At 41.9% G+C, this 26,887-nt stretch overlaps 1 protein-coding gene across 3 annotated transcripts in view; it reads right to left on the bottom strand.

Moving 5' to 3' along the window:
• Positions 1-26,887, bottom strand: part of rabgap1l (RAB GTPase activating protein 1-like) — a 358,860-nt gene that overhangs the window by 121,675 nt on the left and 210,298 nt on the right. For all 3 annotated transcript variants that reach the window (XM_059031914.1, XM_034016161.3, XM_059031912.1), the window contains exon 14: positions 24,450-24,563. In XM_059031914.1, coding sequence (XP_058887897.1) covers positions 24,450-24,563 — 114 coding nt within the window. The remainder of the gene's footprint in view (positions 1-24,449; positions 24,564-26,887) is intronic.

Here is a 26,887-nt window from a genome sequence, read left to right as displayed (position 1 = left end):
AAACAGAGGGCATGGGGAAGACTGACACACTAATAAGAAAAACAAAAATGGAATAAACCACTAGCTGAAAGCTAGAAGAGGGAGAGAAAAAAAAATATATATTTTTTGTTTTACAAACACTAACAAACAAAAACACAGAAACGCAAGCGTCTATACTAAGAAATGTGGACATGGGTACTTAATTTAAATGTATCTTAATTTATTTTAGAATTAAGACTAAACTTTACTTGTAATTTGGTTGTACATAAAAGTATATATAACCATATGGTGTTACTAGGGTTTACTCTCTGAATACATTTTTGCTGCAGTTTACTTTGCTTTAATGAAATGGATTCTGTAAGGTTATATTTGGAAAAGGGGCAAAGAAAAGCGATCTGAACTTGCGGGAGCCAATTGCCATGGCAACGTCGATAGCCTGCAAAAGCCAACAATGTCAGAATGATTCATGGCTGTGAAAATGTAAACTGCTATAAAACTCAAAGGGGGGGGGGGGGGGGAGAGAGAGAGAGAGAGAGATTGTTGCTCGTTCTCCCTGATAACCTTTTTGATAGCCTATTTCTAGAAGCAGGTCTGATATGATGGCCCTGCACAAGACTCTTCTTTATTCTCCGCTAACAAGTCTATCTGATCTATCACTCCCACTATCTGTAAGGTTACTAATGTTGCAGCACACAGACACTTTTCTTTTTCTTATAAAGGTCACCTGTGCATCTCCAGTACTGCTAGATATTTATGAATGATGTGAAAAGAGTTGTACCATTTAACATTTTGAAACTAAAAAGAGAATAATAATAATAATAATAATAATAATAATAATAATAATAATAATAATAAATATAGCTGCAAGCAGCAATGACTGGGGGCCAAGAGCAACATATGAGTGGACCATGACCCTATCTGCATTCTCTAAGGAGTTATATGCCAGTTTTACATTGGACCTTTAGGAGAGGTCAGAGGTCACAGGCAAGGATATTTTCTGATAGAACATATATGGCTTCCTATATGTGTTCCATAGTAACCATGACTCTATCTGGACTGTCTAAGTTTTGCATTTTATGGACATTCAAAAATGTGGCTTGAAAAATCCAATACAGCTGCCAAACCATGTGACCAATCAACTTCATTCTTTCGTTGACATTAATTTCCATAGGCCTCTACTACTCTCACTCTACCACATTCCTACATATGCCTTGAACAGACTGCACCCAGCTACCTCCAGACCCTCATCTCTCCCTACACCCCCACTCGACCTCTCCGCTCCTCCTACACTAGAAGACTGGCTCTACCTCCTTTACACTCCCCTGCATCCAGAGCCCGCTCCTTCTCCACTCTCACCCCACAGTGGTGGAATGACCTTTCTACAGATGTCAGGACTGCCCAGTCCCTGACCACCTTCAGGCGCCTCCTCAAGACTCACCTCTTCAGACAGCACCTGTAGAACTCCTCTTTTTTTCCCTCTGAACACTTATCACTCTTCCTTAAATGTGCTTTACTTGCTCTTATCTGCCCCCTATTTTACTGCATCTAATCCTGTACTTTAGAGTATTGTAATCTGTCAAGTGTTATTTAATCTGTAGTATTTTGTATTTAATTATATCCTGATGTAACTATCACTGACACTATTATCTGCTCCGTTATTGAATCGTATTTTGTCATACTTGTACTTGCTAGAACCAAAGTCATTGTATTTATCTTGCTCTTAATTGTATTATTACTTGTACTGTGATTCTTGAAATGTATTTTTGTTTACGACTGTAAATCGTCCTGGATAAGGGCGTCTGCTAAGAAATAAATAATAATAATAATAATAATAATAATTATAATAATTATAATAATAATAATAAACACTGCAATATATGCAAATATGTGCAAATTGACCATAGCTGAAATTTGATTGGCTCGTGGCAGCCATGTTTTTTTAATGTAGCGTCTTGCTTTGAACAAACTTGATAGACAACCTTGCCAAGGCTATGTATGCAAAGTTTCGCTTCAATCGGCATAACGGTTTCAGAGATAAAGACGTTAGAATATTTTTGACAAATCAAATATGGCTGCCGAACCATGTGACCAATTGACTTCTCTTGAACAAATCTAAATCTAGGGCATTAGGGTTGTCTGAGCACCAAGTCTCACATCTCTGCTGATTGAGGTTTCGGAGAGGATTTTTTTAAATTGGCCAAAATTAGCGAAAAATCCAATATGGCCGCCAAACCATGTGACCTTTGACCTTTGTTTTCGCTCTGCCACAACTTCCCATAGGCCTCTACCACTCTACCAAGTTTCGTGACTTTTCGTGCAATGGTGTTGATTTTACAGACAATAAACAACATCAAGTGAATAATAAGCATGTAATCGTATCAAGGGCTCCTGGTGACAAGGTCGAGTATCCATGTGCCAGAAGCCCGAGAGCAGGCTCTGTAATCGAGAGGTAAGTACAGGCCATGCTGATGTCAGTATTATTAACTCATCAGCCTCAGGGAGTTTAAACGTAGGGATCATAACCGCATCCATTTACCGCCCCCCAAGATGCAGAGCGACTTTAGAGAATTGCGTGTCTCGCATGCCAGCATACGTGCTACGTAGCTCTAAAGCAAAGAACACAGACATTTAAATTACCTGTTTTAACCGCAGGGGTCGGGATTCTTTCCCACAGTTCAACACTGTAATGACTTGACATTCAGTCCATTGAACTGCATGGAAAGGCAATGGCTGGACACGATCTGCAAACCATACGATTCAAAGACAATATTGCCACTCAACTGAAGAGCAAGCTCTAGAGGGAGATCCATTACAGCCCTTATAAAAGTTTATCACTGTAAACCTGCATGCTATTTTTGCAGTTTTGTCATGGATTTACCATAGTTTACCTTGCTGTTTATCTGTTTTACCATGCTTTTTTACACAATGCTATGCTTTTACTATTGGAAACTTTTCATACGGGCAAGTGAAAAATTCTTAAGATTTATATGAGCACCACAAGCAGTGTATTATTAAAGGCATTTCTCATCAGATTTTTTTTTGAATATTTTATATTATATTTTAATGTGTTACAGTATTGGCATGACACATGTTGGGTCTGGATGCAGTTCTGTACATGTTTCTGTAAGTGTGTATTTAATGAATATCCTGTTAATGTAGAGGATCTCAGTGGCACTCGCATGTGTTTAATCAATAGCAATTTAAATGTTAATTAAAGAACAGTTAGTATCGATTAAGCACCTGTGAGGCAATTACTGAAGCACCAGTCTTAAATCCACTTCCTTCCGACTTTAGTGTGGGGAAGTAATTGTACGTGTTAACAATATTACACTAAACTTATGTAACAATGTGCTTGGAATGAGATTAACAGTGCCAAGAAAAAACAATTCTCTACCCTCATTACAAAGAGTATTTTTAGAGCCGAGTCTTTTTTTGGCACAATGGCAGGAGAGCCTTGTCAGTGAGGAGCAGAATCTAGCCAGCGAGCTGGGAGAACAAAGATACATCACCAGACTCTGCTGACATTAATTTGCTTGGGCTGACAAATGTCACATTAGCGAATAGTTGACAAGCTCAAACTCAGTTGATGCTTAACTGAGCGGATTCAGCTTGTGTTAAAAACAACAAAGAATTTTAAGCAGAGGAAATAGACAGAGGGTACAGGAGTAACACTGTGGCCCAAATATTCACTCAGTCATGTACCTGTCTGAATGTTACCAGTCAATTAAGTAAGTCATTAACTTTCAGTGAATGGCAATACATATTACCATGATCTAAAAATAAAACAATACTAAAAGTCTTGATAAGTACTAATTAGTTCAGTAACTTTATTAAACTTTTGACCTCTTTGGAATTTATCACAGACAGCTCTTCATACTGTAGAACATAACAATGTAAGGAAAGAGGAGGCCATTCAGGTCATCCAGTCCCTAGTTGCTGATTAATTCCTGAACTTTGTAAAGGATGCCAATGACTCATGCTTTTTTGTTCTTGGCTAAATAATTGCCCTCTACCCTCTGTTCTGTCTTAAGTGTGCAAACTCCTATAAGAAATAATTTAAAAAAGCAAAAATTGTTTCAGTTCCCTTAATCTTCATAACTAATGTTAGCCTTGGGGTATTGGTCTCATGTTAGCCTTGGGATTGGTCTAGTTGCTCTTTGGACTCTCTGAAGCTGTAAACTGTATTGCAGAGACGAGACAGGGCCAAACTTAGAGCACCTGGTGCCCCAAGCGAGATTAGAAAATGGATCGGAGATTTCCTTTAACCCGATTGGTCAATATGAGGTCCCTAATCTCTGGAAAGAGACCTTGAATGTTACCTTTCACACTATCTTTAATCTCTGTTCCAAATCAGTCTGCCATAAAATATGTAAATAAGGTATTCATTTATGTAATTGACTTTTTTTTTTGTTATTGTCTTTCAATGTATCCTAAAGTCTGCTTCCTTGCTGTTTTAGACATTCATTCTATCCATTTAAATTTAGTACAGCAAATAATGTTTACAAAAGTAATTAAATAAATAAATAAAACTGAGAATAGTGTTTGCTGTCAGCAGCAATACAGTAACCACAACAGCAATAGCAACTACGGTTTGAATGACAACTTGTAGAAATCAGACACCTGGATGCAGACTGATTACTTTTAGGAACTTTATTTCAACATGTTACAAGAACAGCTCAGACACAGTGCTCTGTTCTCTAACAAAGACCCTCTTGCTACCTTGAATACCCTCGCCTTTGGCCCGTTACATTTACTGCAAGAGTGTGGAGTAGTGGTTAGGGCTCTGGACTCTTGACCGGAGGGTCGTGGGTTCAATCCCAGGTGGGGGACACTGCTTCTGTACCCTTAAGCAAGGTACTTTACCTAGATTGCTCCAGTAAAAACCCAACTGTATAAATAGGTAATTGTATGTAAAAAATAATGTAATTGTATGTCAAAAAATAATGTGATATCTTGTAACAATTGTAAGTCGCCCTGGGTAAGGGCATCTGCTAAGAAATAAATAATAATAATAATGAGGCGGGCCTTCCAGGCGGTAAAGTACTCTTCTTTAGGTTCCATTTTTTAAGTAGGTTACAGTGCCCCATATAGTCAGAGATGGGAGTTTTTAGCAGGAATTTTTCGCTTTCAGGAAACATTTGATTTTTCCCGTTGATGAAGGCTCTACCGTGTGGTAGTTGAGTGCGACAGGGCTTATGCATCCCAAGCTGAAGACGAGGGCACTAATGAAAGTCAAAGTCAATTATCACACGCTAGAGCCTTCATCAAGAGTGGACAATGGCTATTATAAAAATGATTTTTCCCATTATTTTTTCCCAACTTGTAATGCTTCTAGGGTAACCTTCTGCTGAGAAAAGTTTGAGGAAAATAGTCCACACATTTTTATTTAAAAAAAAACCAAGGATGTCATACATATTGAGGAAAATATTACTTAATAAAACAAATTACCTTTTACTTGTCAGGGTTGCTTATTCGTTGTAATTCCAAGGTACTACCCATTAAGACGATAGACCTATGACCTAAGCTAAGAATTCATTCTACAGCAAATATCCTAAAACAAGTGTCCAAAATGTGTAGGTCTTAGTTAAAAAAGGACATGGTGGCCAGCACACTACAAGACTAAGCTTGGGTTTCTCTGGGGTGAAGTAAACAGGCTTCCACTGCCCTGACAGTATCCCCAGAAAGCCTGGTCTTGTCTGTAGAAGAAGCAGCATGTTGTGCCTTGTTTAAAATCAAAAGATCTGGAATCACTGCTCTCATGCAGTTTTGCTTGACATATGAAGGAAATAATGTAGCTACAAAGACATGTGGCGCTTCCTGAATTTGCTTATGAGGACACAAGCATGAGAACAGCTAATTGGATTCGCCCAAGCTGAGCACTCACTGAAACCCCCAACGTGCCAGCTGCAGTGTCAGTCTCTCCTAGCAGGAGGCATAACTAGGCATGGGGCAGTACAGACATAGGGAAGTTACGATAAAAATCAAAAACACATTACAAATAAAAGTGCAATTTTGAGGGCAGCTTTTCATTTGGTTCATTGTAATGGAGTCCAGGCTACCTGCCTCTTTGAGAGCAGCCTAACCTCCTAGCCCCTGAGGAGTTTTATTAGATATAATTACACTTTATGAAATTGGAGTTGAAAAGTACATCTCTCCCCCTCTTGCATCTGCATCTTTAAATGATGCCCTACTTTGGCCCATTGCAAGAGTAATATATATTCCATTTCAAAACAATTTATCTGCCTGTGATTTATACTCTTGCCCTGCTGTGCACTGATTAGCATCTAAAACACAGGAGCCCAGTCGTATCTCTGGAATCAATACCCTCCTTATAAGAAATATCGATTTCCCTGGGCTGTCAGCGGGGCTGAGGATCACTTCCAGTACGGGTGGCTTGAGAAAATAACGATCCCAGATAAACAGAAAATCAGTTATCTGAGTAATCCAACTTCTGCCTTTATTTAACATTGTACCATTCGTTTTTAGAGTGCCTTTCAGGTTTCCTTTTTGTAGTGCTCTTAGTGCTAAGACAAACACAGATTTGTCATGTTTTAATATTCTTAATATTAATATTATTTAATATTACAAGCTGATACGTTATAATATAGCATTGCATTACATAAAAAAAAATATTTTAGACATCAGTTAATAAACATTAAAATGTGTTTTCTTGGCATGATATTTTTCAATGTATTAGGTAAGGGATAAACAATCATAAGTGTTGAATTGGTAAAAATAATTCACTGTTTCCCTTGTTTGAACAATGGCTAAACGAAAGAAATGCAAAAGCTATATAGAATGTGAAATGCTCAACTGAAATCGCAAACCCTTTCTTGGTGTTACTTTGCAATGTGTAATACTACAATGAACTAATTGTTGAAATGATTGTTGCGTAATAAAATGATAATTCACTTTTCTGTTGAATTGTTCTGATTGTGATTTCATTGATCTATATATATATATATATATATATATATATATATATATATATATATATATATATATATATATATATATATATATATCTGCCCTGCACAAATTCAGCCACATTTAGTTAGAAGATTCGTAGAATTAATCAATCAAAAAATCAAAGGGTAACATCACAGAAATGTTTTAAGTTTAATAAGAATATGAACATTGTCTCCGATTACCTTTCAATTCTAAGTCTTTCATATTTAAGATATTTTATATATTTTAGGCAAAAATATTAGATGGAAATGTACACACACATATTGTATATTCACAAAAGAAATAATAATAATAATAATAATAATAATAATAATAATAATAATAATAATAATAATAATAATAATAATAACAACAACTCTAAATTAAAAGCTCAAATACCATTCGCATTCAGTCAATGCATGAACATGCTTTGTTTCAATTAAAAACATCCAAATGAAAAAAGAATGCATGATAATGCCAAGATGGGAGGAGATCTCTATGGAAATTCTAACCTGCCAGCACAGAATATCATGTTGGATTAATATCATACCCTCTATAAAAGTGATAATGCTGGCCTCTACCTGCTGCTGCGCTTATCAGTCGTGAGTAACCTGAATGAAGCTCTGTTTAATTTGAAGTTTCAAATGAAATGCGTGCTACAAAATTGGGTCCTGCAAATAAATCTCTTCACTTTACTCACCACTGTGCTTATTTACTCGCCCCAGGTGTAACAGAAGCAGCAACAGGAAGAAGTAATGTGACTGTAGAAATACAATTTTTTTGGAAATGAGTTCAGGGTTTGGTTCACTTAAGGTGATTCATGTCTATATTCACACAAACCTCTCTGTTAATTTCACCCAGATACAGATTAAGTGGCAGACCAGTCGAAGACAAACTGCAGAACCACAATCACCAATACAGGAAGTAGTTTGGATTGACTAGTTAAAAGCATCTTTAATCTTCCCCATCAATAATGAGACACACATGTTCTTTGACCACTTCAAAGAGAGAGGGGAATGAAATGGCATTATCAGATTAAAACGACAGAGTTATTAGGTTACATTTCACTCAGAAAATATAAAGTACCTTTTCTGCATAAATATAGCAAGGATTTACCAAGCATTATTTTTATTTAGAAAAAGGACTTGCAATGGCAGTGTAACCTGTATTAACAGGTAACTGCTTCTTTATGGTACCTGTACTGAAAAATTTTGTTTTTTTGGCTTTCTGCACATACAGTACCCCATGTTGGATATTCTGAAAATGCATTTTTCATATAATTTATATTCTCATGCTATTTGCTAGGGTTATAGATTTATAGACCCTGTTGTAACAGTGAAACAGATTTTAAAACTTTAAAAAGATTTTGAAAATGAAGAAAATGAGTCAGTGTGACAGAAATACAATGAGTTCTGGTGATAAATCTTCCTCCCGACCTGTGAGGGCGCTAAAGAACGGGAGGAGAAGTATCTGGAAGGGCTGGCCTGACAGTTCGTTTCCGGGACCGGGAAGTGGGTCAGCCTGGAAGGAAGCGAGACTCTGTTGTAAGACCGTATTGATTTGACAGGTAAACAAGGGGCAGCTGCAAGTAAAAAGGCAGCTGCAACCGTTTACCTAGATATCATGCGGGATTACATATAGGGGCCAGGGTAACGCTGTTCTTTTCCTTCGTTTGGGTTAAACGTGAGAGAGAGAAGGACTGAGAGAGGAGCTCTCAATAACGAAAAGAAAAGAGACGTGATACGTGTTTTTGGTGTTGTGTTTGTCTGTGTGGTAATTGTTTGTGTTTTACTTCACCAGACAGTTAGAGCACATCTCCGGAGCTGTCGCCGAGGGTCAGCACAATCCGGAGCACCACTGCACTAAGCGTCACAGAATACTTGTGTTTGCACTAAGCACCAGCACGACTGCACTCACCCAGGACTGGTGACCGTGTGTTCTTTTTTGTTCGGGACTGTGCCCTGTTTTGTTATCCCCGTGCTTTACACATTGGTGTGTATAGCCGGGGGTTTATTAGTTAACGGTCACCAGACCTGGATTATAAATAAAACACCATTTTTCCACTGTATACCGTTGTCTGCCTGTTCACTCCTGCATCGCATCACCGCTACACCTGTTCCCCTTCACTAGCCACTTTGCCACAGTCAGGCACTGTTCTAAGTGATTGTAGCTAACAGAATAATTCTAGAAATATTACCTGTTTTGCACATTCATTCATTAATAGTCTCAAATGTGCAGCTCTGGAAGAAACATGTTACAGTAAGCATGTATTTTTTTTATTTATGAGCATAATATCTGATAATACACTTGGTTAAATAAATATTTTTTTGCAAGCCATTCTTTCAGTTAGTGTTACATTTGCTTGGTCATTTCACCCTGGAGGTATATTTATGGAATTACTTTGTTAGCTACAATGTATTTAACTCTAGATAGTACAATAGCCCCAGAACCTCTCTTGTATCCCATAACCCTCTGCTCTCCCTTCGAGAAGTAGCAGAGCACTAGAAGATACAGGGCTCTCGATTTATAAGGCGTCTTTTTATACTGCGGAAGAGGTTATGAGGTGGTAGTGTCTTGGCTCCCATTTGCCCTATAATGCCACTACAATAGCACTTTATTTCTCATCAGGAGGAACACTAATAGCACAATATAATATGGTTCCCAAGTATTAAAAAGGAGCGCACTGTATGTGTGTTAACCTTCCAGCTGCCATAACATTGAGCGTGAATGTGGGTATGTCACAAAGACGGCCGGAGTGGGTGGCGTCAGACCAGAAGCAGGAAATAAACAGAGACTTGGGGTTTTGATGAATCTGAGCGCGTGATCGCGCTCAGCATTTAATAACCAAACAGAACAGAAAATAAAGGGTTTTAAACACAAAAACAGGACACAGCACTTCACGCCAAAATAAAGAGACAAACAAAACGTACTAAACACTTAACAAACGGTGCACGGAGAGACAAACAAACACGGTGAGTACTACCAACACTTATTATTCACTTATATTTACTTTCCCCTTCTCTCTCACCCGTTCTCCACTCTCAAACACCCAACCCCGAGTGAAAGAAATGTGCATCTATATATACTGTTGTGCTGGGATTCAATTACTAATTAATTATTCACTTGAATCCCAGCACGTGAATTAATTCTGTGCAACCCCGTGCTCACATATTACATTTAACCAGCACGTGAAGTGATTTGTGCCCTCCTCGTGCCTAAATACAAATCTACATTTTTAAATCTGCATTTAATCCTGTACTTCAGAATACTGTAATCTGCCAAGTGTTAACCTGTAGTACTTTGTATTTAATCACATCCTGATGTAACTATCACTATTTAATCATATCCTGATGTAACTATCACTATTACCTGCTGTATTATTGAATTGTGGTTTGTCAAACTTGTACTTTACTTGAACAAAAGTTATTGTATTTCTTGCTCTTATTGTATTACTTGTATTGTAACGCTTGAAATGTTTTTGCTTACGATTGTAAGTCGCCCTGGACAAGGACGTCTGCTAAGAAATAAATAATAATAAATAATAATAATAATAATAAATACACGTGAAACACAGACCCGTTTATATCCCGTGTACCAATCTCTATACACCAACATTAACACACGCACACAACATACAACATATAACACACAAATGCACACAGGGGCGGGGCACATTGCCACAGGGTATCAAAGCAAAAAATAACTGGTACTTTTGACTGGTAACTTTTGAGATTGTTTTTACTCCTTTAAAAGGTGTAGTCACTTTTTGATTAATGAGCAACGGCAGACCACATATTTTCCTCATGTACCCGAATAACCTATATCTACCAGCGACTTTCCCTGCAAGCCTAGTATAGATAGAACATTAAGAGACAAACTAGTTTGTCCCCAAAGTGCTGTGCTGGTACATTTTTTTATTATCTCATTCATTAAACATACACTACAGTGTGATATGATACTGTCACAGTGGGTGATGATTTAAAATGACTCATGCATTTTTAATGCTCTCCCTTTCATCCACACATCGAGAGACATGCTTATGTGCCACGAGAAAGTGACTTAACAGGGACAGCGTCAAAGCTTGCATGGGTCTGGTGTGGCAAACTAAGTGACAGCTATAAATATCTTCAACAACAGGTTTTTGCCAACTGTTCTGTTTTTTCTAGTGTCCAGGCCCAGCACTATGATATTTTGTTTTCTCTTTCTGCTTGCTTACTGACCTAATCGAAATCCTTATTAACATTGACCCACACTGATCAGCACTTTCATTTTTCTCATTATCAAACCCAGGATTTCCACTTCAGTCAAATCAATAAGAACTTGTCCGAGTGGAACAGTTTTAATAAAGTATGACAATCTTTAGTTGACAGCTGCCTTTACACACTAGCTGCAATGGTTGATATTTCAAACTAAGATAATACAACACTGACACCCCTTTTCCCATCAGTTCACCTTCTGTCCTAAATTGTGAGTATTCACACAAACCTCTCTGTTAATTTCAGTAAATCCATACATTTCTTCGCATATGAAAAAAAAAAAACGCAAACATTTTTGGCACGAACATCAAATTCCACTAACAATACATACAATACAACAGGTCGCCAACATTTCTAGAGCAAAATAGGTTTTATGGGTATGATTTAATGGGTCGCAAATATTTATGTCTTTACAGTATTTTGCATGTGGATTAGACCAACTTATTTTTTGTATGCCAATGGCCAGTTTGTAAAAGCGCTTTGAATTTAGAGCTCCCCACAGGACAGCAATGTTTAATCCCTAAAACAAAACAAATTAGCCAATTAAATCTAGCATACTGAGTAATTAGGCACGGTACAAACAGAAAACTCAATGGGACATATTTTCAAAGCATTTACTCCAGTCTCCACGCAAAGTGTTAAAACACCTGTTAATTTTACAAAACTAGAACCAAACAGCTAAGTTCTATATTTCAAGTTCTCTTAAACAGTCTCAAGATATTTTGTTTCTCATTTTGTATCATTAACATGATTTTTTTCCCTTTCAAAAAATTGGAGTTAATTAAAGATTAGTGGAAATGCTTTGAAAATAAGGCCCAATAGTTCTTTGTGGGTCAAATAATCAATTTGTGTATAAAGACCGTCCATCTGTGTTGGTCTTCCCTTTTATACTGATTGCTTTTGCGTTACCTACTTAGAAACATTGTGTATCCTGAGACAACTCATTTAACTTATGTGACCAATTGGAACGCAGGCCTCTATTAATGAAAGACTTGAAAGGATGGATTAACCAACTAGCCTTCTGGGTCGGGTATCTAATGAGAACACAAAAAACAACCCTAGAAACACAGAATACACTACAACCAAACACCCATTATTTGACATTATAATAATTTTTATAATAAGACTGGATTTATTTGATAATTGTCCCTGCTGATGACTGGATCTAGTAATATAAAAAGCTGCCTCAAAAAAGTAATTGGGAATGTTACAGACAGACTCCCTAAATCACAATGAGGACTGACACTATTGGCGCTCCGTAAGCTGACCTTTTTACAAATGTTCTCCAGGAGGAAGGAAAAGACATAAAAACACATCCCCATATGAATAAAAAAGCACATGAAGCAGAGACGTTATTAGTATGCAAATTGAAGGTCAAAAACATAAAAAAGACTGGGAACAAGGAGAGAGAGACACAGTCTACTATGTGCAGGCACAGGCACCATCATCATTCAGTATTTAAATAATCTTACATTTGTTGCAAGACACTGTCAAGAGCACAATAGAATCACCTAATTTCCGCGTGACCTAATTGTTTTGTGATGCATTCTAATGTAAATTGTGGGCTAGACTATCAAACTTGTTTTATTTGTTACCTGAGCTTGTTTCAAAGCATTGGGTGTAGGGGATGAGAATTTACCCATTGCGTTACAACAGTGTTAAATAAAAGTAGACCATGGCTGCATGCTACTTTCAGAGATGCCAACTTCTGAAAGAAGAAAATATGTGCCGAGCGAAGTGAGGTGGAATTTTTTTTTTCAAGGCCAGTGGCTGCTAGCCCCTAAACATTAAAAGGTTTTAGACTTTGGCAAGCCAATTACCTAATTTTTGTTATTATTATTATTATTTATTTCTTAGCAGACGCCCTTATCCAGGGCGACTTACAATTGTTACAAGATATCACATTATACATTATTTCACATTATACAGATATCACATTATTTTTACATACAATTACCCATTTATACAGTTGGGTTTTTACTGGAGCAATCTAGGTAAAGTACCTTGCTCAAGGGTACAACAGCAGTGTCCCCCACTGGGGATTGAACCCACAACCCTCCGGTCAAGAGTCCAGAGCCCTAACCACTACTCCACACTGCTGCCTTGTTCAATCTATCATTTTGGTAATTGTAAATACACAGCATTTAGATATATATTTCTTAATTTGGAATTCTATTTATTCTGGATTTAAATATTAATAATGAAGAGTGTTTTAGGATCTCATAAGCGCTATCAAACCTAGACTGAAATATTCAACCTCAAAACTTTATAAAAATAACTATCAAAATAACAACACATCAAGAAAGAGTTAACATAATGTTTTTTATTTACATTTTTACTACTTTGCAACTATTAAAACACAACATGCTGTGTAGTATCCAATAATTAATTAATTATTTATTTAGTGAGTTAAACCTCAGAACCCATTTGCACAAACATACAGTAATGGGGAGTGTCAGATTTTATTTATTGCTGGTGTTTCTTTGTACCTATGGGAGTGATACAGTCATGACGCCCACCATGTTTCAAAGTCTGTCCGGCAGTATTCACAGCAGATGTGAGATTGAGAAACTCAATTCTTTTAATGCATGCCCATTCTGTGGTAAATTCCTCTCCATATTTCTGACAAGCCAACCTCGATCTTTTAGATGGAGGAGAGTGACATTTTTTGTTTGATTTGTGGTTCCTATTTTAATAACTCATAAGTAAGTCTGGGATTTTATCATGGAAATTTGTACTAAAAATCATGGAGCAGTCACGGTAAATGTGTTCAAAATCATGGAGGAAGGGGGAAATGGTGTGTGAAGTCACGGGGATGAAAATTCAACTATGTTTATTTTGTTTGTTTTTTTATACAATATAATACCTACATAAACATAAAATTAGTCTGTCTATAAAAGTAGGAAAAAGGGAAAACTAATCGAAATATTTATTTATTTATTATGGTTTTCGCAACATCATGTTCAAGTTTTAATCCTGTAAAATCGATAAGCTTCACAGCATACACAACTATAAACAAAAATGTTCATTTTACATAACATTTGGTGGGGTTTCTACAGGACAGCAAACAAAAACTGTAGGTTTCACATACCTTTCAAAAATAACGTCTGAAGCATCTGTTGTTTCTGCTGTGGTTCAGTTTGCAGTTATTTTACTTGTTGGTTTGTTTTTTTACATATTATTCTGATACAGCATGTCGTACATTTGATTTTTTTAGCGCTGTGAACGGCTACATTGCAAAGTAAGGCAACCAAGCTAGTTCAACATCATTAGCTAAACATTAAAAAAGCGTTTGATTTTTTTTTTTTTTTTTTTTTTGGTTAACATGGAATTTCAAGTTATGTTAGTAAAGTTCAATGTTCTCTACTAAAATCACAGAGTCTGTGACACCCTTGACCACTGTGACTTCATCCCAGCCTTACTAAAAAGCAACCAAGTAAATGTGCGATTGATTATGAGAAGCAAGGCGACATTTGCGCAGCTGTTTCTGAAGCAGCCCTAAACTGGTTACTAAGCTACCCGGCCCATAGCTTTTAGTATGTCAGTTAAAATGCCACAATAAACTGTCATTGAGAAACCGTATTATTTAAGAACCGTTAATTCATTAAAAAAAATGAAACATGAAAACACACACATGGTATTGAAATAATATTTCATAAACGTTCAGGAGTATTTATTGTATAAATACTGTAGTATTATACCCATTCGACGTAGTGTCGAAGCAAAATCTCAAATAGTAGCTGCTACAGACAAATCGTAGCAGTTGGCATCTCTGTACTTTTAACGAAGTCTGTGTTTTTGTAAAAATATAAAAGAATCAATGCTTCCAAAATGTGTAAATGAGTGTGTGTTGTATTTTCTTATACAAAAGCCACAGATTCTATGTGTATCAGAAGTCACAACCTACAGGAGTTCATGTAGTTCTCTGCAAAAGCTGACGTTACAGTCAGGGCTTTATGTTTGAGAAAAATACTTTTTATAACAACCGTACAGTTTATGCTTAACGGATACACTGATCATATAGCACATATAAACACAGTTTAAAGAATGATTGATCCAACTAAGTATTACTCTTTAACTTTCCCTGCTGTGCATTATATATGACACTATGTAACACAATTTTTGTTCCTGGGTAGTAAGTGTTATTTCCTAATTGCTTATGCCTCAAAAGTTAAGAAAATGGCTATTATTCCCCACAAACTTTGCTTTTGTGACCAGGTGTCACAAAGACGGCCGGAGTGGGTGGCGTCAGACCAGAGCCAGGAAATAAACAGACAGAGAGGTGTGGTTTGGTGAAGCTGAGCGAATGCTTTCGCTCAGCATTTAATAAACAGCACAGAAAATAAAAGGTTGGAACAGACAAAACACAGGACATGGCACTTGCGCCAAAATAAATAGACAAACAAAACGTACTAAACACTTAAACAGACAGACGAACAAACACGGTGAGTGAAAACTATTCACTTTTATATATTCACAATTACCTCCGTCTCCAATCCCATTCTCCACTCACCGAACACCCAACCCTGAGTGAAAGAACGTGCATCTATATATACTGTTGTGCTGGGATTCAATTACTAATTAATTATTCACTTGAATCCCAGCACGTGAATTCATTACGTGCAACCCCGTGCTCACATATTACATTTAACCAGCACGTGAAGTGATTTGTGCCCTCCTCGTGCCTAAATATAAATCTACCTTTTTAAATCACACGTGAAACACAGACCCGTTTATATCCCGTGTACCAATGACTATACACCAACATTTACACACGCATGCAACATACAACACATAATATGCACACAGGGGCAGGGCACATTGCCACATATACCCCCCCCCTGTGCAAAGCACACATGGCCTCAACGGCCACCTCCCCCCTTAAAAATCCAGCAGTCCAGGACAAAGTCTCGGGCTGGGAAGGGAGGCTTCAGTGGGCCCATGGCTGGCCATGCTGTCAGCAAACGTGCTGACAGCTCCCAGACTGACTCCTTCAGCCGGGGCAGTCCTGGCAGCGGAAAGGCTGCTTGGGGAATGGTCTCCTGACCTCCCCTCTTCTTCGTAGCCGGCAGCTCCCTCTTCCGGGGCTCCGGCCACAGTATCTTCTGCAGCACAAGTGCTGCCATGGGAGCAGGTCTCCGGAACCCCTCCCACGATCTCCGGCAGCGAAACTGCTGCAGTGGGAGCAGGTCTCCGGACCTCCCCCACGATCTCCGGCAACGAAACTGCTGCAGTGGGAGCAGGTCTCCGGACCTCCCCCACGATCTCCGGCAGCGAAACTGCTGCTGGGGTTGGTGGTCTCCAGACCTCCTCCCCCTTCTTCGTGGCCGACAGCTCCCCTTTCTGGGGCTCCGGCCACCGTACTCCCTGTGGTGGAGGTACGGGAAGCAGAGACAGCTCCTGCTGTTCTGCTTCTGGCAGTGGCGGAGGCAGAGGCAGCTCCTGCTCCTCTGCTTCTGGAAGTGGCAGAGGCAGCTCCTGCTCCTCTGCTCCTAGTGGAGGAAGCGGTGGTGGTGGCAGAGGCAGAGGCAGCTCCTGCTACTCTGCGGTGGAGGCAGAGGCCATGGGGCTGATGCTGGCCACTCAGAGGGAGGCTGTGGCGGTGCTGGCTCCCTCTGCTGTGGCGGCTGGGCTGGTGTGCGCCGTGCTCCCTTCAGCAGCATAAATAGAGGCTGCTGGGGGACACCAGCATCCTGCCCTTCTCCCCCCCAGAAAAATTCAGGGGGTTGAGCCTGTAACTCCTCCCCTTCTGGCTCTTGGGACGGCAGCGATGGCTCCTCCCCCTTTAGCTCTCGGGATGGCAGCAGCAGGTGAACCAACAGGCATGCTTCCTCTGCTGGTGTAGATGGGGACAGCAGGCATTGTTCTTCTGCTGGTGGAGGTGGAACCAGCAGGTATTCTCCCTCTGCTGGCAGCTTGGGTCCTAGGGCTGTGGAAGCCCCGACTTCCCTCTCTTCGGGCTGTGGACGCACCGACTCCTCCCTTTTGGGCTGTGGATGCACGACTCCTCCCTTTTGGGGTGTGGACGCACCGACTCCTCCCTTTTGGGCTGTGGACGCACCGACTCCCCCCTCTTGGGCTGTGGACGCACCGACTCCCCCCTCTTGGGCTGTGGACGTTCGGGCTCCCCCCACTCAGGCTTAGGACATTCGGGCTCCTCCCACTCAGGCGTAGGACGTTCGGGCTCCTCCCACTTGGGCTGTGGACGCTCAGGCTCCTCCCGCTTGGGCTGTGGACGCTCAGGCTCCTCCCGCTTGGGCTGTGGACGCTCTGGCTCCTCCCGCTCGGGCTGTGGACGCTCTGGCTCCTCCCGCTTGGGCTGTGGAGGCAAAACCAGCAGGCATTCTTCCTCTGCTGGTGGAGACGGGGACAGCAGGCATTCTTCCTCTGCTGGTGGACCTGCTACCTGGGCTGTTGTAGTTATGACCGCCTCCAGGTAGCTGAGGACCAACTCCACACCTTCCTCCTAGGTGCTTACGGTCTGTTCCCTCTCATACGCCTCCCATCGCTCGCTGTCCATCAACCGCAGGAACCGGACGGCTACTGGTATAGACTGGGCCTCCAGCCCAGCATTTTCCAGAATCCAGTCCCGCAGTTTGATGGCGTCTTCTGCCTTTTTTTTTTTTTTTGTGGTTTTTTTTGTTTTTTTTAATCCAAATATGCGGTTCCTGCTCTGGCCTGAGTCCTGGAGGCGCTGTAGATCCCAAGCAGGACACCACGTGTCACAAAGACGGCCGGAGTGGGTGGCATCAGACCAGAGCCAGGAAATAAAAGACAGAGAGGTGTGGTTTGGTGAAGCTAAGCGAATGCTTTCGCTCAGCATTTAATAAACAGCACAGAAAATAAAAGGTTGGAACAGACAAAACACAGGACACGGCACTTGCGCCAAAATAAATAGACAAACAACTTGCAAACGTACTAAACACTTAAACAGACAGACGAACAAACACGGTGAGTGAAAACTCTTAACTATTCACTTTTATATATTCACAATTACCTCCGTCTCCAATCCCGTTCTCCACTCACCGAACACCCAACCCTGATTGAAAGAACGTGCATCTATATATACTGTTGTGCTGGGATTCAATTACTAATTAATTATTCACTTGAATCCCAGCACGTGAATTCATTACGTGCAACCCCGTGCTCACATATTACATTTAACCAGCACGTGAAGTGATTTGTGCCCTCCTCGTGCCTAAATATAAATCTACCTTTTTAAATCACACGTGAAACACAGACCCGTTTATATCCCGTGTACCAATGACTATACACCAACATTTACACACGCATGCAACATACAACACATAATATGCACACAGGGGCAGGGCACATTGCCACATATACCCCCCCCTGTGCAAAGCACACATGGCCTCAACGGCCACCTCCCCCCTTAAAAATCCAGCAGTCCAGGACAAAGTCTCGGGCTGGGAAGGGAGGCTTCAGTGGGCCCATGGCTGGCCATGCTGTCAGCAAACGTGCTGACAGCTCCCAGACTGACTCCTTCAGCCGGGGCAGTCCTGGCAGCGGAAAGGCTGCTTGGGGAATGGTCTCCTGACCTCCCCTCTTCTTCGTAGCCGGCAGCTCCCTCTTCCGGGGCTCCGGCCACAGTATCTTCTGCAGCACAAGTGCTGCCATGGGAGCAGGTCTCCGGAACCCCTCCCACGATCTCCGGCAGCGAAACTGCTGCAGTGGGAGCAGGTCTCCGGACCTCCCCCACGATCTCCGGCAACGAAACTGCTGCAGTGGGAGCAGGTCTCCGGACCTCCCCCACGATCTCCGGCAGCGAAACTGCTGCTGGGGTTGGTGGTCTCCAGACCTCCTCCCCCTTCTTCGTGGCCGACAGCTCCCCTTTCTGGGGCTCCGGCCACCGTACTCCCTGTGGTGGAGGTACGGGAAGCAGAGACAGCTCCTGCTGTTCTGCTTCTGGCAGTGGCGGAGGCAGAGGCAGCTTCTGCTCCTCTGCTTCTGGAAGTGGCAGAGGCAGCTCCTGCTCCTCTGCTCCTAGTGGAGGAAGCGGTGGTGGTGGCGGAGGCAGAGGCAGCTCCTGCTACTCTGCTCCTTGCGGTGGAGGCAGAGGCCATGGGGCTGATGCTGGCCACTCAGAGGGAGGCTGTGGCGGTGCTGGCTCCCTCTGCTGTGGCGGCTGGGCTGGTGTGCGCCGTGCTCCCTTCAGCAGCATAAATAGAGGCTGCTGGGGGACACCAGCATCCTGCCCTTCTCCCCCCCAGAAAAATTCAGGGGGTTGAGCCTGTAACTCCTCCCCTTCTGGCTCTTGGGACGGCAGCGATGGCTCCTCCCCCTTTAGCTCTCGGGATGGCAGCAGCAGGTGAACCAACAGGCATGCTTCCTCTGCTGGTGTAGATGGGGACAGCAGGCATTGTTCTTCTGCTGGTGGAGGTGGAACCAGCAGGTATTCTCCCTCTGCTGGCAGCTTGGGTCCTAGGGCTGTGGAAGCCCCGACTTCCCTCTCTTCGGGCTGTGGACGCACCGACTCCTCCCTTTTGGGCTGTGGATGCACGACTCCTCCCTTTTGGGGTGTGGACGCACCGACTCCTCCCTTTTGGGCTGTGGACGCACCGACTCCCCCCTCTTGGGCTGTGGACGCACCGACTCCCCCCTCTTGGGCTGTGGACGTTCGGGCTCCCCCCACTCAGGCTTAGGACATTCGGGCTCCTCCCACTCAGGCGTAGGACGTTCGGGCTCCTCCCACTTGGGCTGTGGACGCTCAGGCTCCTCCCGCTTGGGCTGTGGACGCTCAGGCTCCTCCCGCTTGGGCTGTGGACGCTCTGGCTCCTCCCGCTCGGGCTGTGGACGCTCTGGCTCCTCCCGCTTGGGCTGTGGAGGCAAAACCAGCAGGCATTCTTCCTCTGCTGGTGGAGACGGGGACAGCAGGCATTCTTCCTCTGCTGGTGGACCTGCTACCTGGGCTGTTGTAGTTATGACCGCCTCCAGGTAGCTGAGGACCAACTCCACACCTTCCTCCTAGGTGCTTACGGTCTGTTCCCTCTCATACGCCTCCCATCGCTCGCTGTCCATCAACCGCAGGAACCGGACGGCTACTGGTATAGACTGGGCCTCCAGCCCAGCATTTTCCAGAATCCAGTCCCGCAGTTTGATGGCGTCTTCTGCCTTTTTTTTTTTTTTTGTGGTTTTTTTTGTTTTTTTTAATCCAAATATGCGGTTCCTGCTCTGGCCTGAGTCCTGGAGGCGCTGTAGATCCCAAGCAGGACACCACGTGTCACAAAGACGGCCGGAGTGGGTGGCATCAGACCAGAGCCAGGAAATAAAAGACAGAGAGGTGTGGTTTGGTGAAGCTAAGCGAATGCTTTCGCTCAGCATTTAATAAACAGCACAGAAAATAAAAGGTTGGAACAGACAAAACACAGGACACGGCACTTGCGCCAAAATAAATAGACAAACAACTTGCAAACGTACTAAACACTTAAACAGACAGACGAACAAACACGGTGAGTGAAAACTCTTAACTATTCACTTTTATATATTCACAATTACCTCCGTCTCCAATCCCGTTCTCCACTCACCGAACACCCAACCCTGATTGAAAGAACGTGCATCTATATATACTGTTGTGCTGGGATTCAATTACTAATTAATTATTCACTTGAATCCCAGCACGTGAATTCATTACGTGCAACCCCGTGCTCACATATTACATTTAACCAGCACGTGAAGTGATTTGTGCCCTCCTCGTGCCTAAATATAAATCTACCTTTTTAAATCACACGTGAAACACAGACCCGTTTATATCCCGTGTACCAATGACTATACACCAACATTTACACACGCACGCAACATACAACACATAATATGCACACAGGGGCGGGGCACATTGCCACACCAGGACAGTGATATTTTGAAATGGACCTATTTCCAATGAGAAAACGGGCGAATTTGTGTCTTTTCGTTCACATAAAGTCAGAAAAAACAACATATGAATCCAAATTAACATGTATTTATACTAAAGTAATACAAAAATGACAACAAAAGATTTAGAAGTGAGTAGTTTTTCAAGATTTACGATTATACTGTAAATCACTTTCACGAATCAGCCCCCAAATGTAGTCTCCCATCATGTTCTCGTTATACCGTCCTTGGTAGCGGCGTTCAAAGTCCAGTATATCCTGGTGGAAACGCTCGCCTTGCTCCTCTGAGTACGCTCCCATGTTCTCCTTGAATTTATCAAGATGAGCATCAAGGATATGGACTTTGAGGGATATCCTACAGCCCATTGTGCCGTAGTTCTTCACCAGAGTCTCAACCAGCTCCACATAGTTTTCGGCCTTGTGATTGCCCAGGAAGCCCCGAACCACTGCGACAAAGCTGTTCCAAGCCACTTTCTCCTTACTAGTGAGCTTCTTGGGGAATTCATTGCACTCCAGGATCTTCTTTATCTGTGGTCCGACGAAGACACCGGCTTTGACCTTTGCCTCAGACAGCTTAGGGAAGAAATCTTGAAGGTACTTGAAGGCTGCCGACTCCTTATCTAGAGCTCTGACAAATTGTTTCATAAGGCCCAATTTGATGTGCAGTGGTGGCATCAGCACCTTCCGGGGGTCCACCAGTGGCTCCCACTTGACGTTGTTCCTCCCCACAGAGAACTCGGTCCGCTGTGGCCAGTCCCACCTGTGGTAGAGAGCCTTGGTGTCCCTGCTGTCCCAAAGGCAAAGATAGCAGGGAAACTTGATAAAACCGCCTTGGAGACCCATCAGGAATGCCACCATTCTGAAGTCTCCTATGACCTCCCAGCCATACTCATCATACTTCAAGGCGTCCAGCAAGGTCTTGATGCTGTTGTAATCCTCTTTGAGGTGCACCGAGTGAGCCAGGGGAAGAGACGGGTACTTGTTACGTACGTGAGCAGCACGGCTTTGAGGCTCCTGGATGAGCTGTCAATGAAGAGGCACCACTCATTCTGGTTACAGGCGATTCTGATTGCCTCGAACAGACTGGTCACATTGTGGCAGAAGCAGAGCCCATCTTGACGGGTGAAGAAGCTGGAAAAAGGTTGGTGACACTTCCTCTGATCTGCGACTTGCACACTTTCATCCAACAAGTTCCACTGCTTGAGCCTAGACGTCAAAAGCTCGGCATTGGACTTGGTGAGACCAAGATCTCTAATCAAGTCGTTGAGGTCTTTTTGGTTGGGGTAGTATGGGTTTCTCTCCTCAGCTCCACCTCTGAAATTGTCATCTGGATCTACAATGTCTTCCTCGCTCTCTGACTTGCTGCTCTCTTCTAAAGACGGCGGCTCTCCGGAGGAGTGGGTACGGGGAGCTCATGGCAGTGTGGCACCGGGGCGATGGATGAAGGAAGGTCCGGATACGTGATAGCAGGTGCATTCTTGCCAGTCCGTCGTTTGGAAGGGTCCACCATGCAGAAGTAGCAGTTGCTTGAGTGGTCAGTGGGTTCCCGCCAAATTCTTGGGATAGCGAACTTCATGGCTCTCTTTTCCCCTCTGTACCATCCTACAAAAATACATTTATTTCATCCATGACTAATGTGTAAGAGATTCTCGCAACATTTTTCATATATGATAGATTTTTTCAATAATATTGAAAATTGTAAAACATTTTAAAATTAAAAACTTTTACAATTTTAAAAATTAACAAATTTTATAACATAAAATTCTGAGCAACAATTGTCCATCTTACCTTCCAGAGTTTTTTTGCAGTGCTCGCAGGTGAAATGAGGTGCCCAGGGTTTGTCTTGATCCCCGACAGGCATGCCGAAATATGCCTTGTAGGCCTCACACATCTTAGCAGATGCTTCCACGGAGTACTTTATTGCTCTTGTCTTGATAAATTGGCCGCAGACATAGCAAAATGCGTCTGCCGGATGCTTGCAGCCTCTTGATGCCATCTCAGAAAAATGCAGATATGTATCCACTTAGGCAGCTGGAACTAAACTGAACTGGTGGACTTAAGGCCCCTGTATTTATACTACTATTTATATTACTGGAAAGTTCTAGAAAGTTTTAGAAGTTACTCCAAGTTTACTCAGCACTGAATCTATCTGGAATGTTCTGGAAAATAGGTAAATTTCAAAATATCACTGTCCTGGTCACAAAAGCAAAGTCTGTGGGGAATAATAGCCATTTTCTATACTTTTGAGGCATAAGCAATTAGGAAATAACACTTACTACCCAGGAACCAAAAAAAAAAAAAAAAATGTTACACGGTGTGATCAATGATGGTAATCCATGTCTTTACAAAATATATTTTTCTTTCATTTGAAAACTGTAGCACAACTAATAAAGACAGAATAGGCATAACCCTCCCCACCCAGCCCTTATGAATAAAACATCCCCAGTGGATTGTTTTAGAGGGAGTAATAAACCTCACATAATGGGACATATCACCTCTCAAGCTGTGGATTTCCCCCTCCAGCTCACCACAGGTCCTGAGCCACTTCACACATGCTCGAGAAACAGCTGTAATTAACAACCTGTTCCGATAACAAAAAGGTGAACAGCCATCGGGACTGTGTCCTTCTTAAAGACAGAATTATTTGACAAATTGCTCTACATCAGGCTATGCTGGGTCAGGTGTCACATTGTTTTTAACTCCTGTGAAATACAAAGGTCTGTGGACATGCATTCCTGAAGGTAAAATTATTAAATGCCAGATTTGCATACTATGCCCACAACCTTCTGAATTTTTGGTTGATATCTTCATGGAACAGATCTCAAGGGGCGAACATTGTAAGATAAAAACATAAGAAAATGTATTCAGCCCATCAAAGCTCGTCCAGTTCCTAGTAGCTGATTGATCAAGTTCGGTCTTAAAGCATCCAAGTGATTCTGTCTCAAAAACATAACTATGACTAGGTAGGCAGCCCATTCCTTCCCTCTGTCCTAAGTCTATCTCCACTTAATTTCTAACTGTGTCCTCTGATCCTTGTTTATATACTGCGCTAAGTATTGGTTAGGGTTAACGCCTTTTAATATTTTAAAGACTTCAGTCATGTCCCCCCTAATTTTTCTTTGTTCTAGGCTAAAGCGGTTCAGTTTTTTTCAGTCTATCTTCATAGCCCTGGGATTAGTCTGGTTGCTCTTCTTTGGACTCCCTCCAGGGCTACAATGTCCCTTTTGTGGTGACCGGAATTGGACACAGGTTTCACCTGTGCATTATACAACCTCATCATAACCTCCTTGGATTTGTACTCTTGTCTATATACCCAACAATTCTGTTTGCCTCATTGACTGCTTCCCAAAACCATTTTTCTCAACAGCATTTTGCTTACCTTACAGATTTTGTACAGTGAGTCTTGCCCATCTCCGCCTGTACCTTTGAAGTAATCATGTGCAGGAAATGTACGATGGATATCACGAGTTATTACACCTTCCTGGGAAGAATCCTGCAATTAAAAGAAACACAGATGGTTTGAATTTAAATATATATGAACAGGAATGCCAGGAAGTAAGAAATACATATGTACAGAAATGTGACTGTGTAGACAGATGTAAAAATATAATGGTGACATACAGATAGGTGCCTACCAAGTTTCATCAAAATAATAGACAGATACAAGTGTGACATGCATATGGAATTCACATTTTGCCTGAAAACCATGAGAATAATACTTTGTGTTAACAAGCTGTACAAAACCACCACCCAATACAGCACTTGTTGATAGTGCCATTTCATGACCAGGTAAGAAAAGTTACAAACTACACAGGGTGAGACGAGGCTCATCCGGTTTCAAGTAGTACTAATTTGTGAGTCGACTCTGAAAGAATCCCAATCACTACAGTTACACAAGATCAAACTTTCAGAAAACAAATGTATTTGGAAAACTGAATTTGAATTTTTTTTCTGAAAATGACACTCTTCTACTTTTTTGTATTTACGTGACTTGGAATAGATAATCAAATTACAATTCCGATAAATTCAACTGTATACATAGATGACATTTTTTTTGAAAATGTAAAGCATTTGCACATACGCAGCAGTGAGTAGGAAGGGAACAGACAGGGCTCAGCTAAGTCTATAAAAAACTGAGCCATGAATTATCAAGGAATTTTATTTATTTATTTATTTATTTATTTATTTATTTATTTATTTTTTAATTTAGTCGTCACCAATTTTTTACCATGGTATTCTCCACAATTTAGTATGTCCAATTGTTATTATCTGTATCCTCGGCTCACCGCTCGCAACCCCCCCGCCGACTCGGGAAACAGCGGCTGGAGCACGCGTCCTCCGAAATGTGTCCCTGCCAAGCTGTCATTTTTCGCACTGCGGATCCACATCGATGCCACCAGACCTATAGTGCCGGAGGGCAACACAGATCTGGCGGCTCCACTGCAGAACCACAGGCGCCCTATCAGCCACAGGGGTCGCTGATGCGCGGTGAGCCGTGGATTCCCCTGCCGACCTAAGCCCTCTCTACCCGGGCAGCACTCGGCCATTTGTGCGCCGCCCCTTAGGGACTCCCGGTCACGGTCGGCTGTGACATAGCCTGGATTCGAACCTATGATCTCCAGGCTATAGAGCACATCCTGCACTCCACGCGGAGCGCCTTTACTGGATGCGCCACTTGGGAGCCCTTATCAGGTATTTTAGCCAAGAATTAGAGGGGGGGGGGGGGGGGGGGGGGCACTATGCATTATTGAATTAGTTGCCAAAGTTAACTCTAACCAATACTTTTAGCGCAACACAGAAATCAGAACCAGGGGACCGGGTTGGAAATTAAGTGGAAATGGACCAGAGAGAGGGTAGTCGACTCTTCTTCACACATAGAGTGTGAGGTTATGGAATGGGTTACCTAGTCATGTTGTTGATGCTGAATCACTAGCACCTTTTAAACCCAACGTGTTAAAGTTGTGAGATCAATCAGCTACAAGAAACCAGACAAGCTTAGATGGTCATGGCATTTTGAACAGCTTCCCCACACTGCAAGTGAAGTGAAATACAATCCAGGGTTTTTTTTTTTTCGAAGCAGGTTTGTTCTGCTTTGGTTTTGAATCTTACATTTCCGACACCAGAATGCCACATATTACCATTGAAAATGTATGTTAATATAGACTCTGTGTAGTGCTGCATAACCTTAAATATGTCTTAAAGCAGTCACTTGAAGCATAGGGCTGGTATGTACTTGCTGGCTATGTGCCCCACGACAGCTCTGGTGATAAATTATAGTGTCTGGATCTGCTGTGAATTCACAAACTCTTTTGAAACTGCAGCTGCATATGTCAAATTACAACAAGGACACTGGCCCGCTTGAAAACAATGACAAAAACACATCAACTCTACTGGCTTCCATTTCAAATCTAGTTTAAATCCAAAAAGTAATATTTGTCTTCACCTCTTAAAGCTTTTTAGGATATTTACAAGTTCCAGAGTTGTGTTGCTACCATAACTTGTATCTATAGAACTGTAAGTCATAGTAATTGTATAAATCAAGAAACGTTGGTTCTCTGAAATAGAAATGTAACCATTACCTCATGGGTATTTATCTTTTAATACCATCAAACCTGAATACATATATCAAACCTGCATACAGTGCCTGTGTCACAGTCATGCCCGCCACCCCTAAGGGCATAAAAGACTGCTGACACAAGCATCGTCATAATTTTTACTTCAAGACTTGCTGCAATCATGGACACAGCGACCTTGAAGGTTAATGGTTACATTTCTATTTCAGGGAACGTTCCTTATAAAGTACAAAATGTAACCATT

Source organism: Acipenser ruthenus, chromosome 10 (genome assembly GCF_902713425.1).
Source record: "Acipenser ruthenus chromosome 10, fAciRut3.2 maternal haplotype, whole genome shotgun sequence".
Lineage (NCBI taxonomy): Eukaryota > Metazoa > Chordata > Actinopteri > Acipenseriformes > Acipenseridae > Acipenser > Acipenser ruthenus.
Note: the sequence above shows the minus strand (reverse complement) of the source record. Positions and strands in the feature narration are given on the sequence as shown.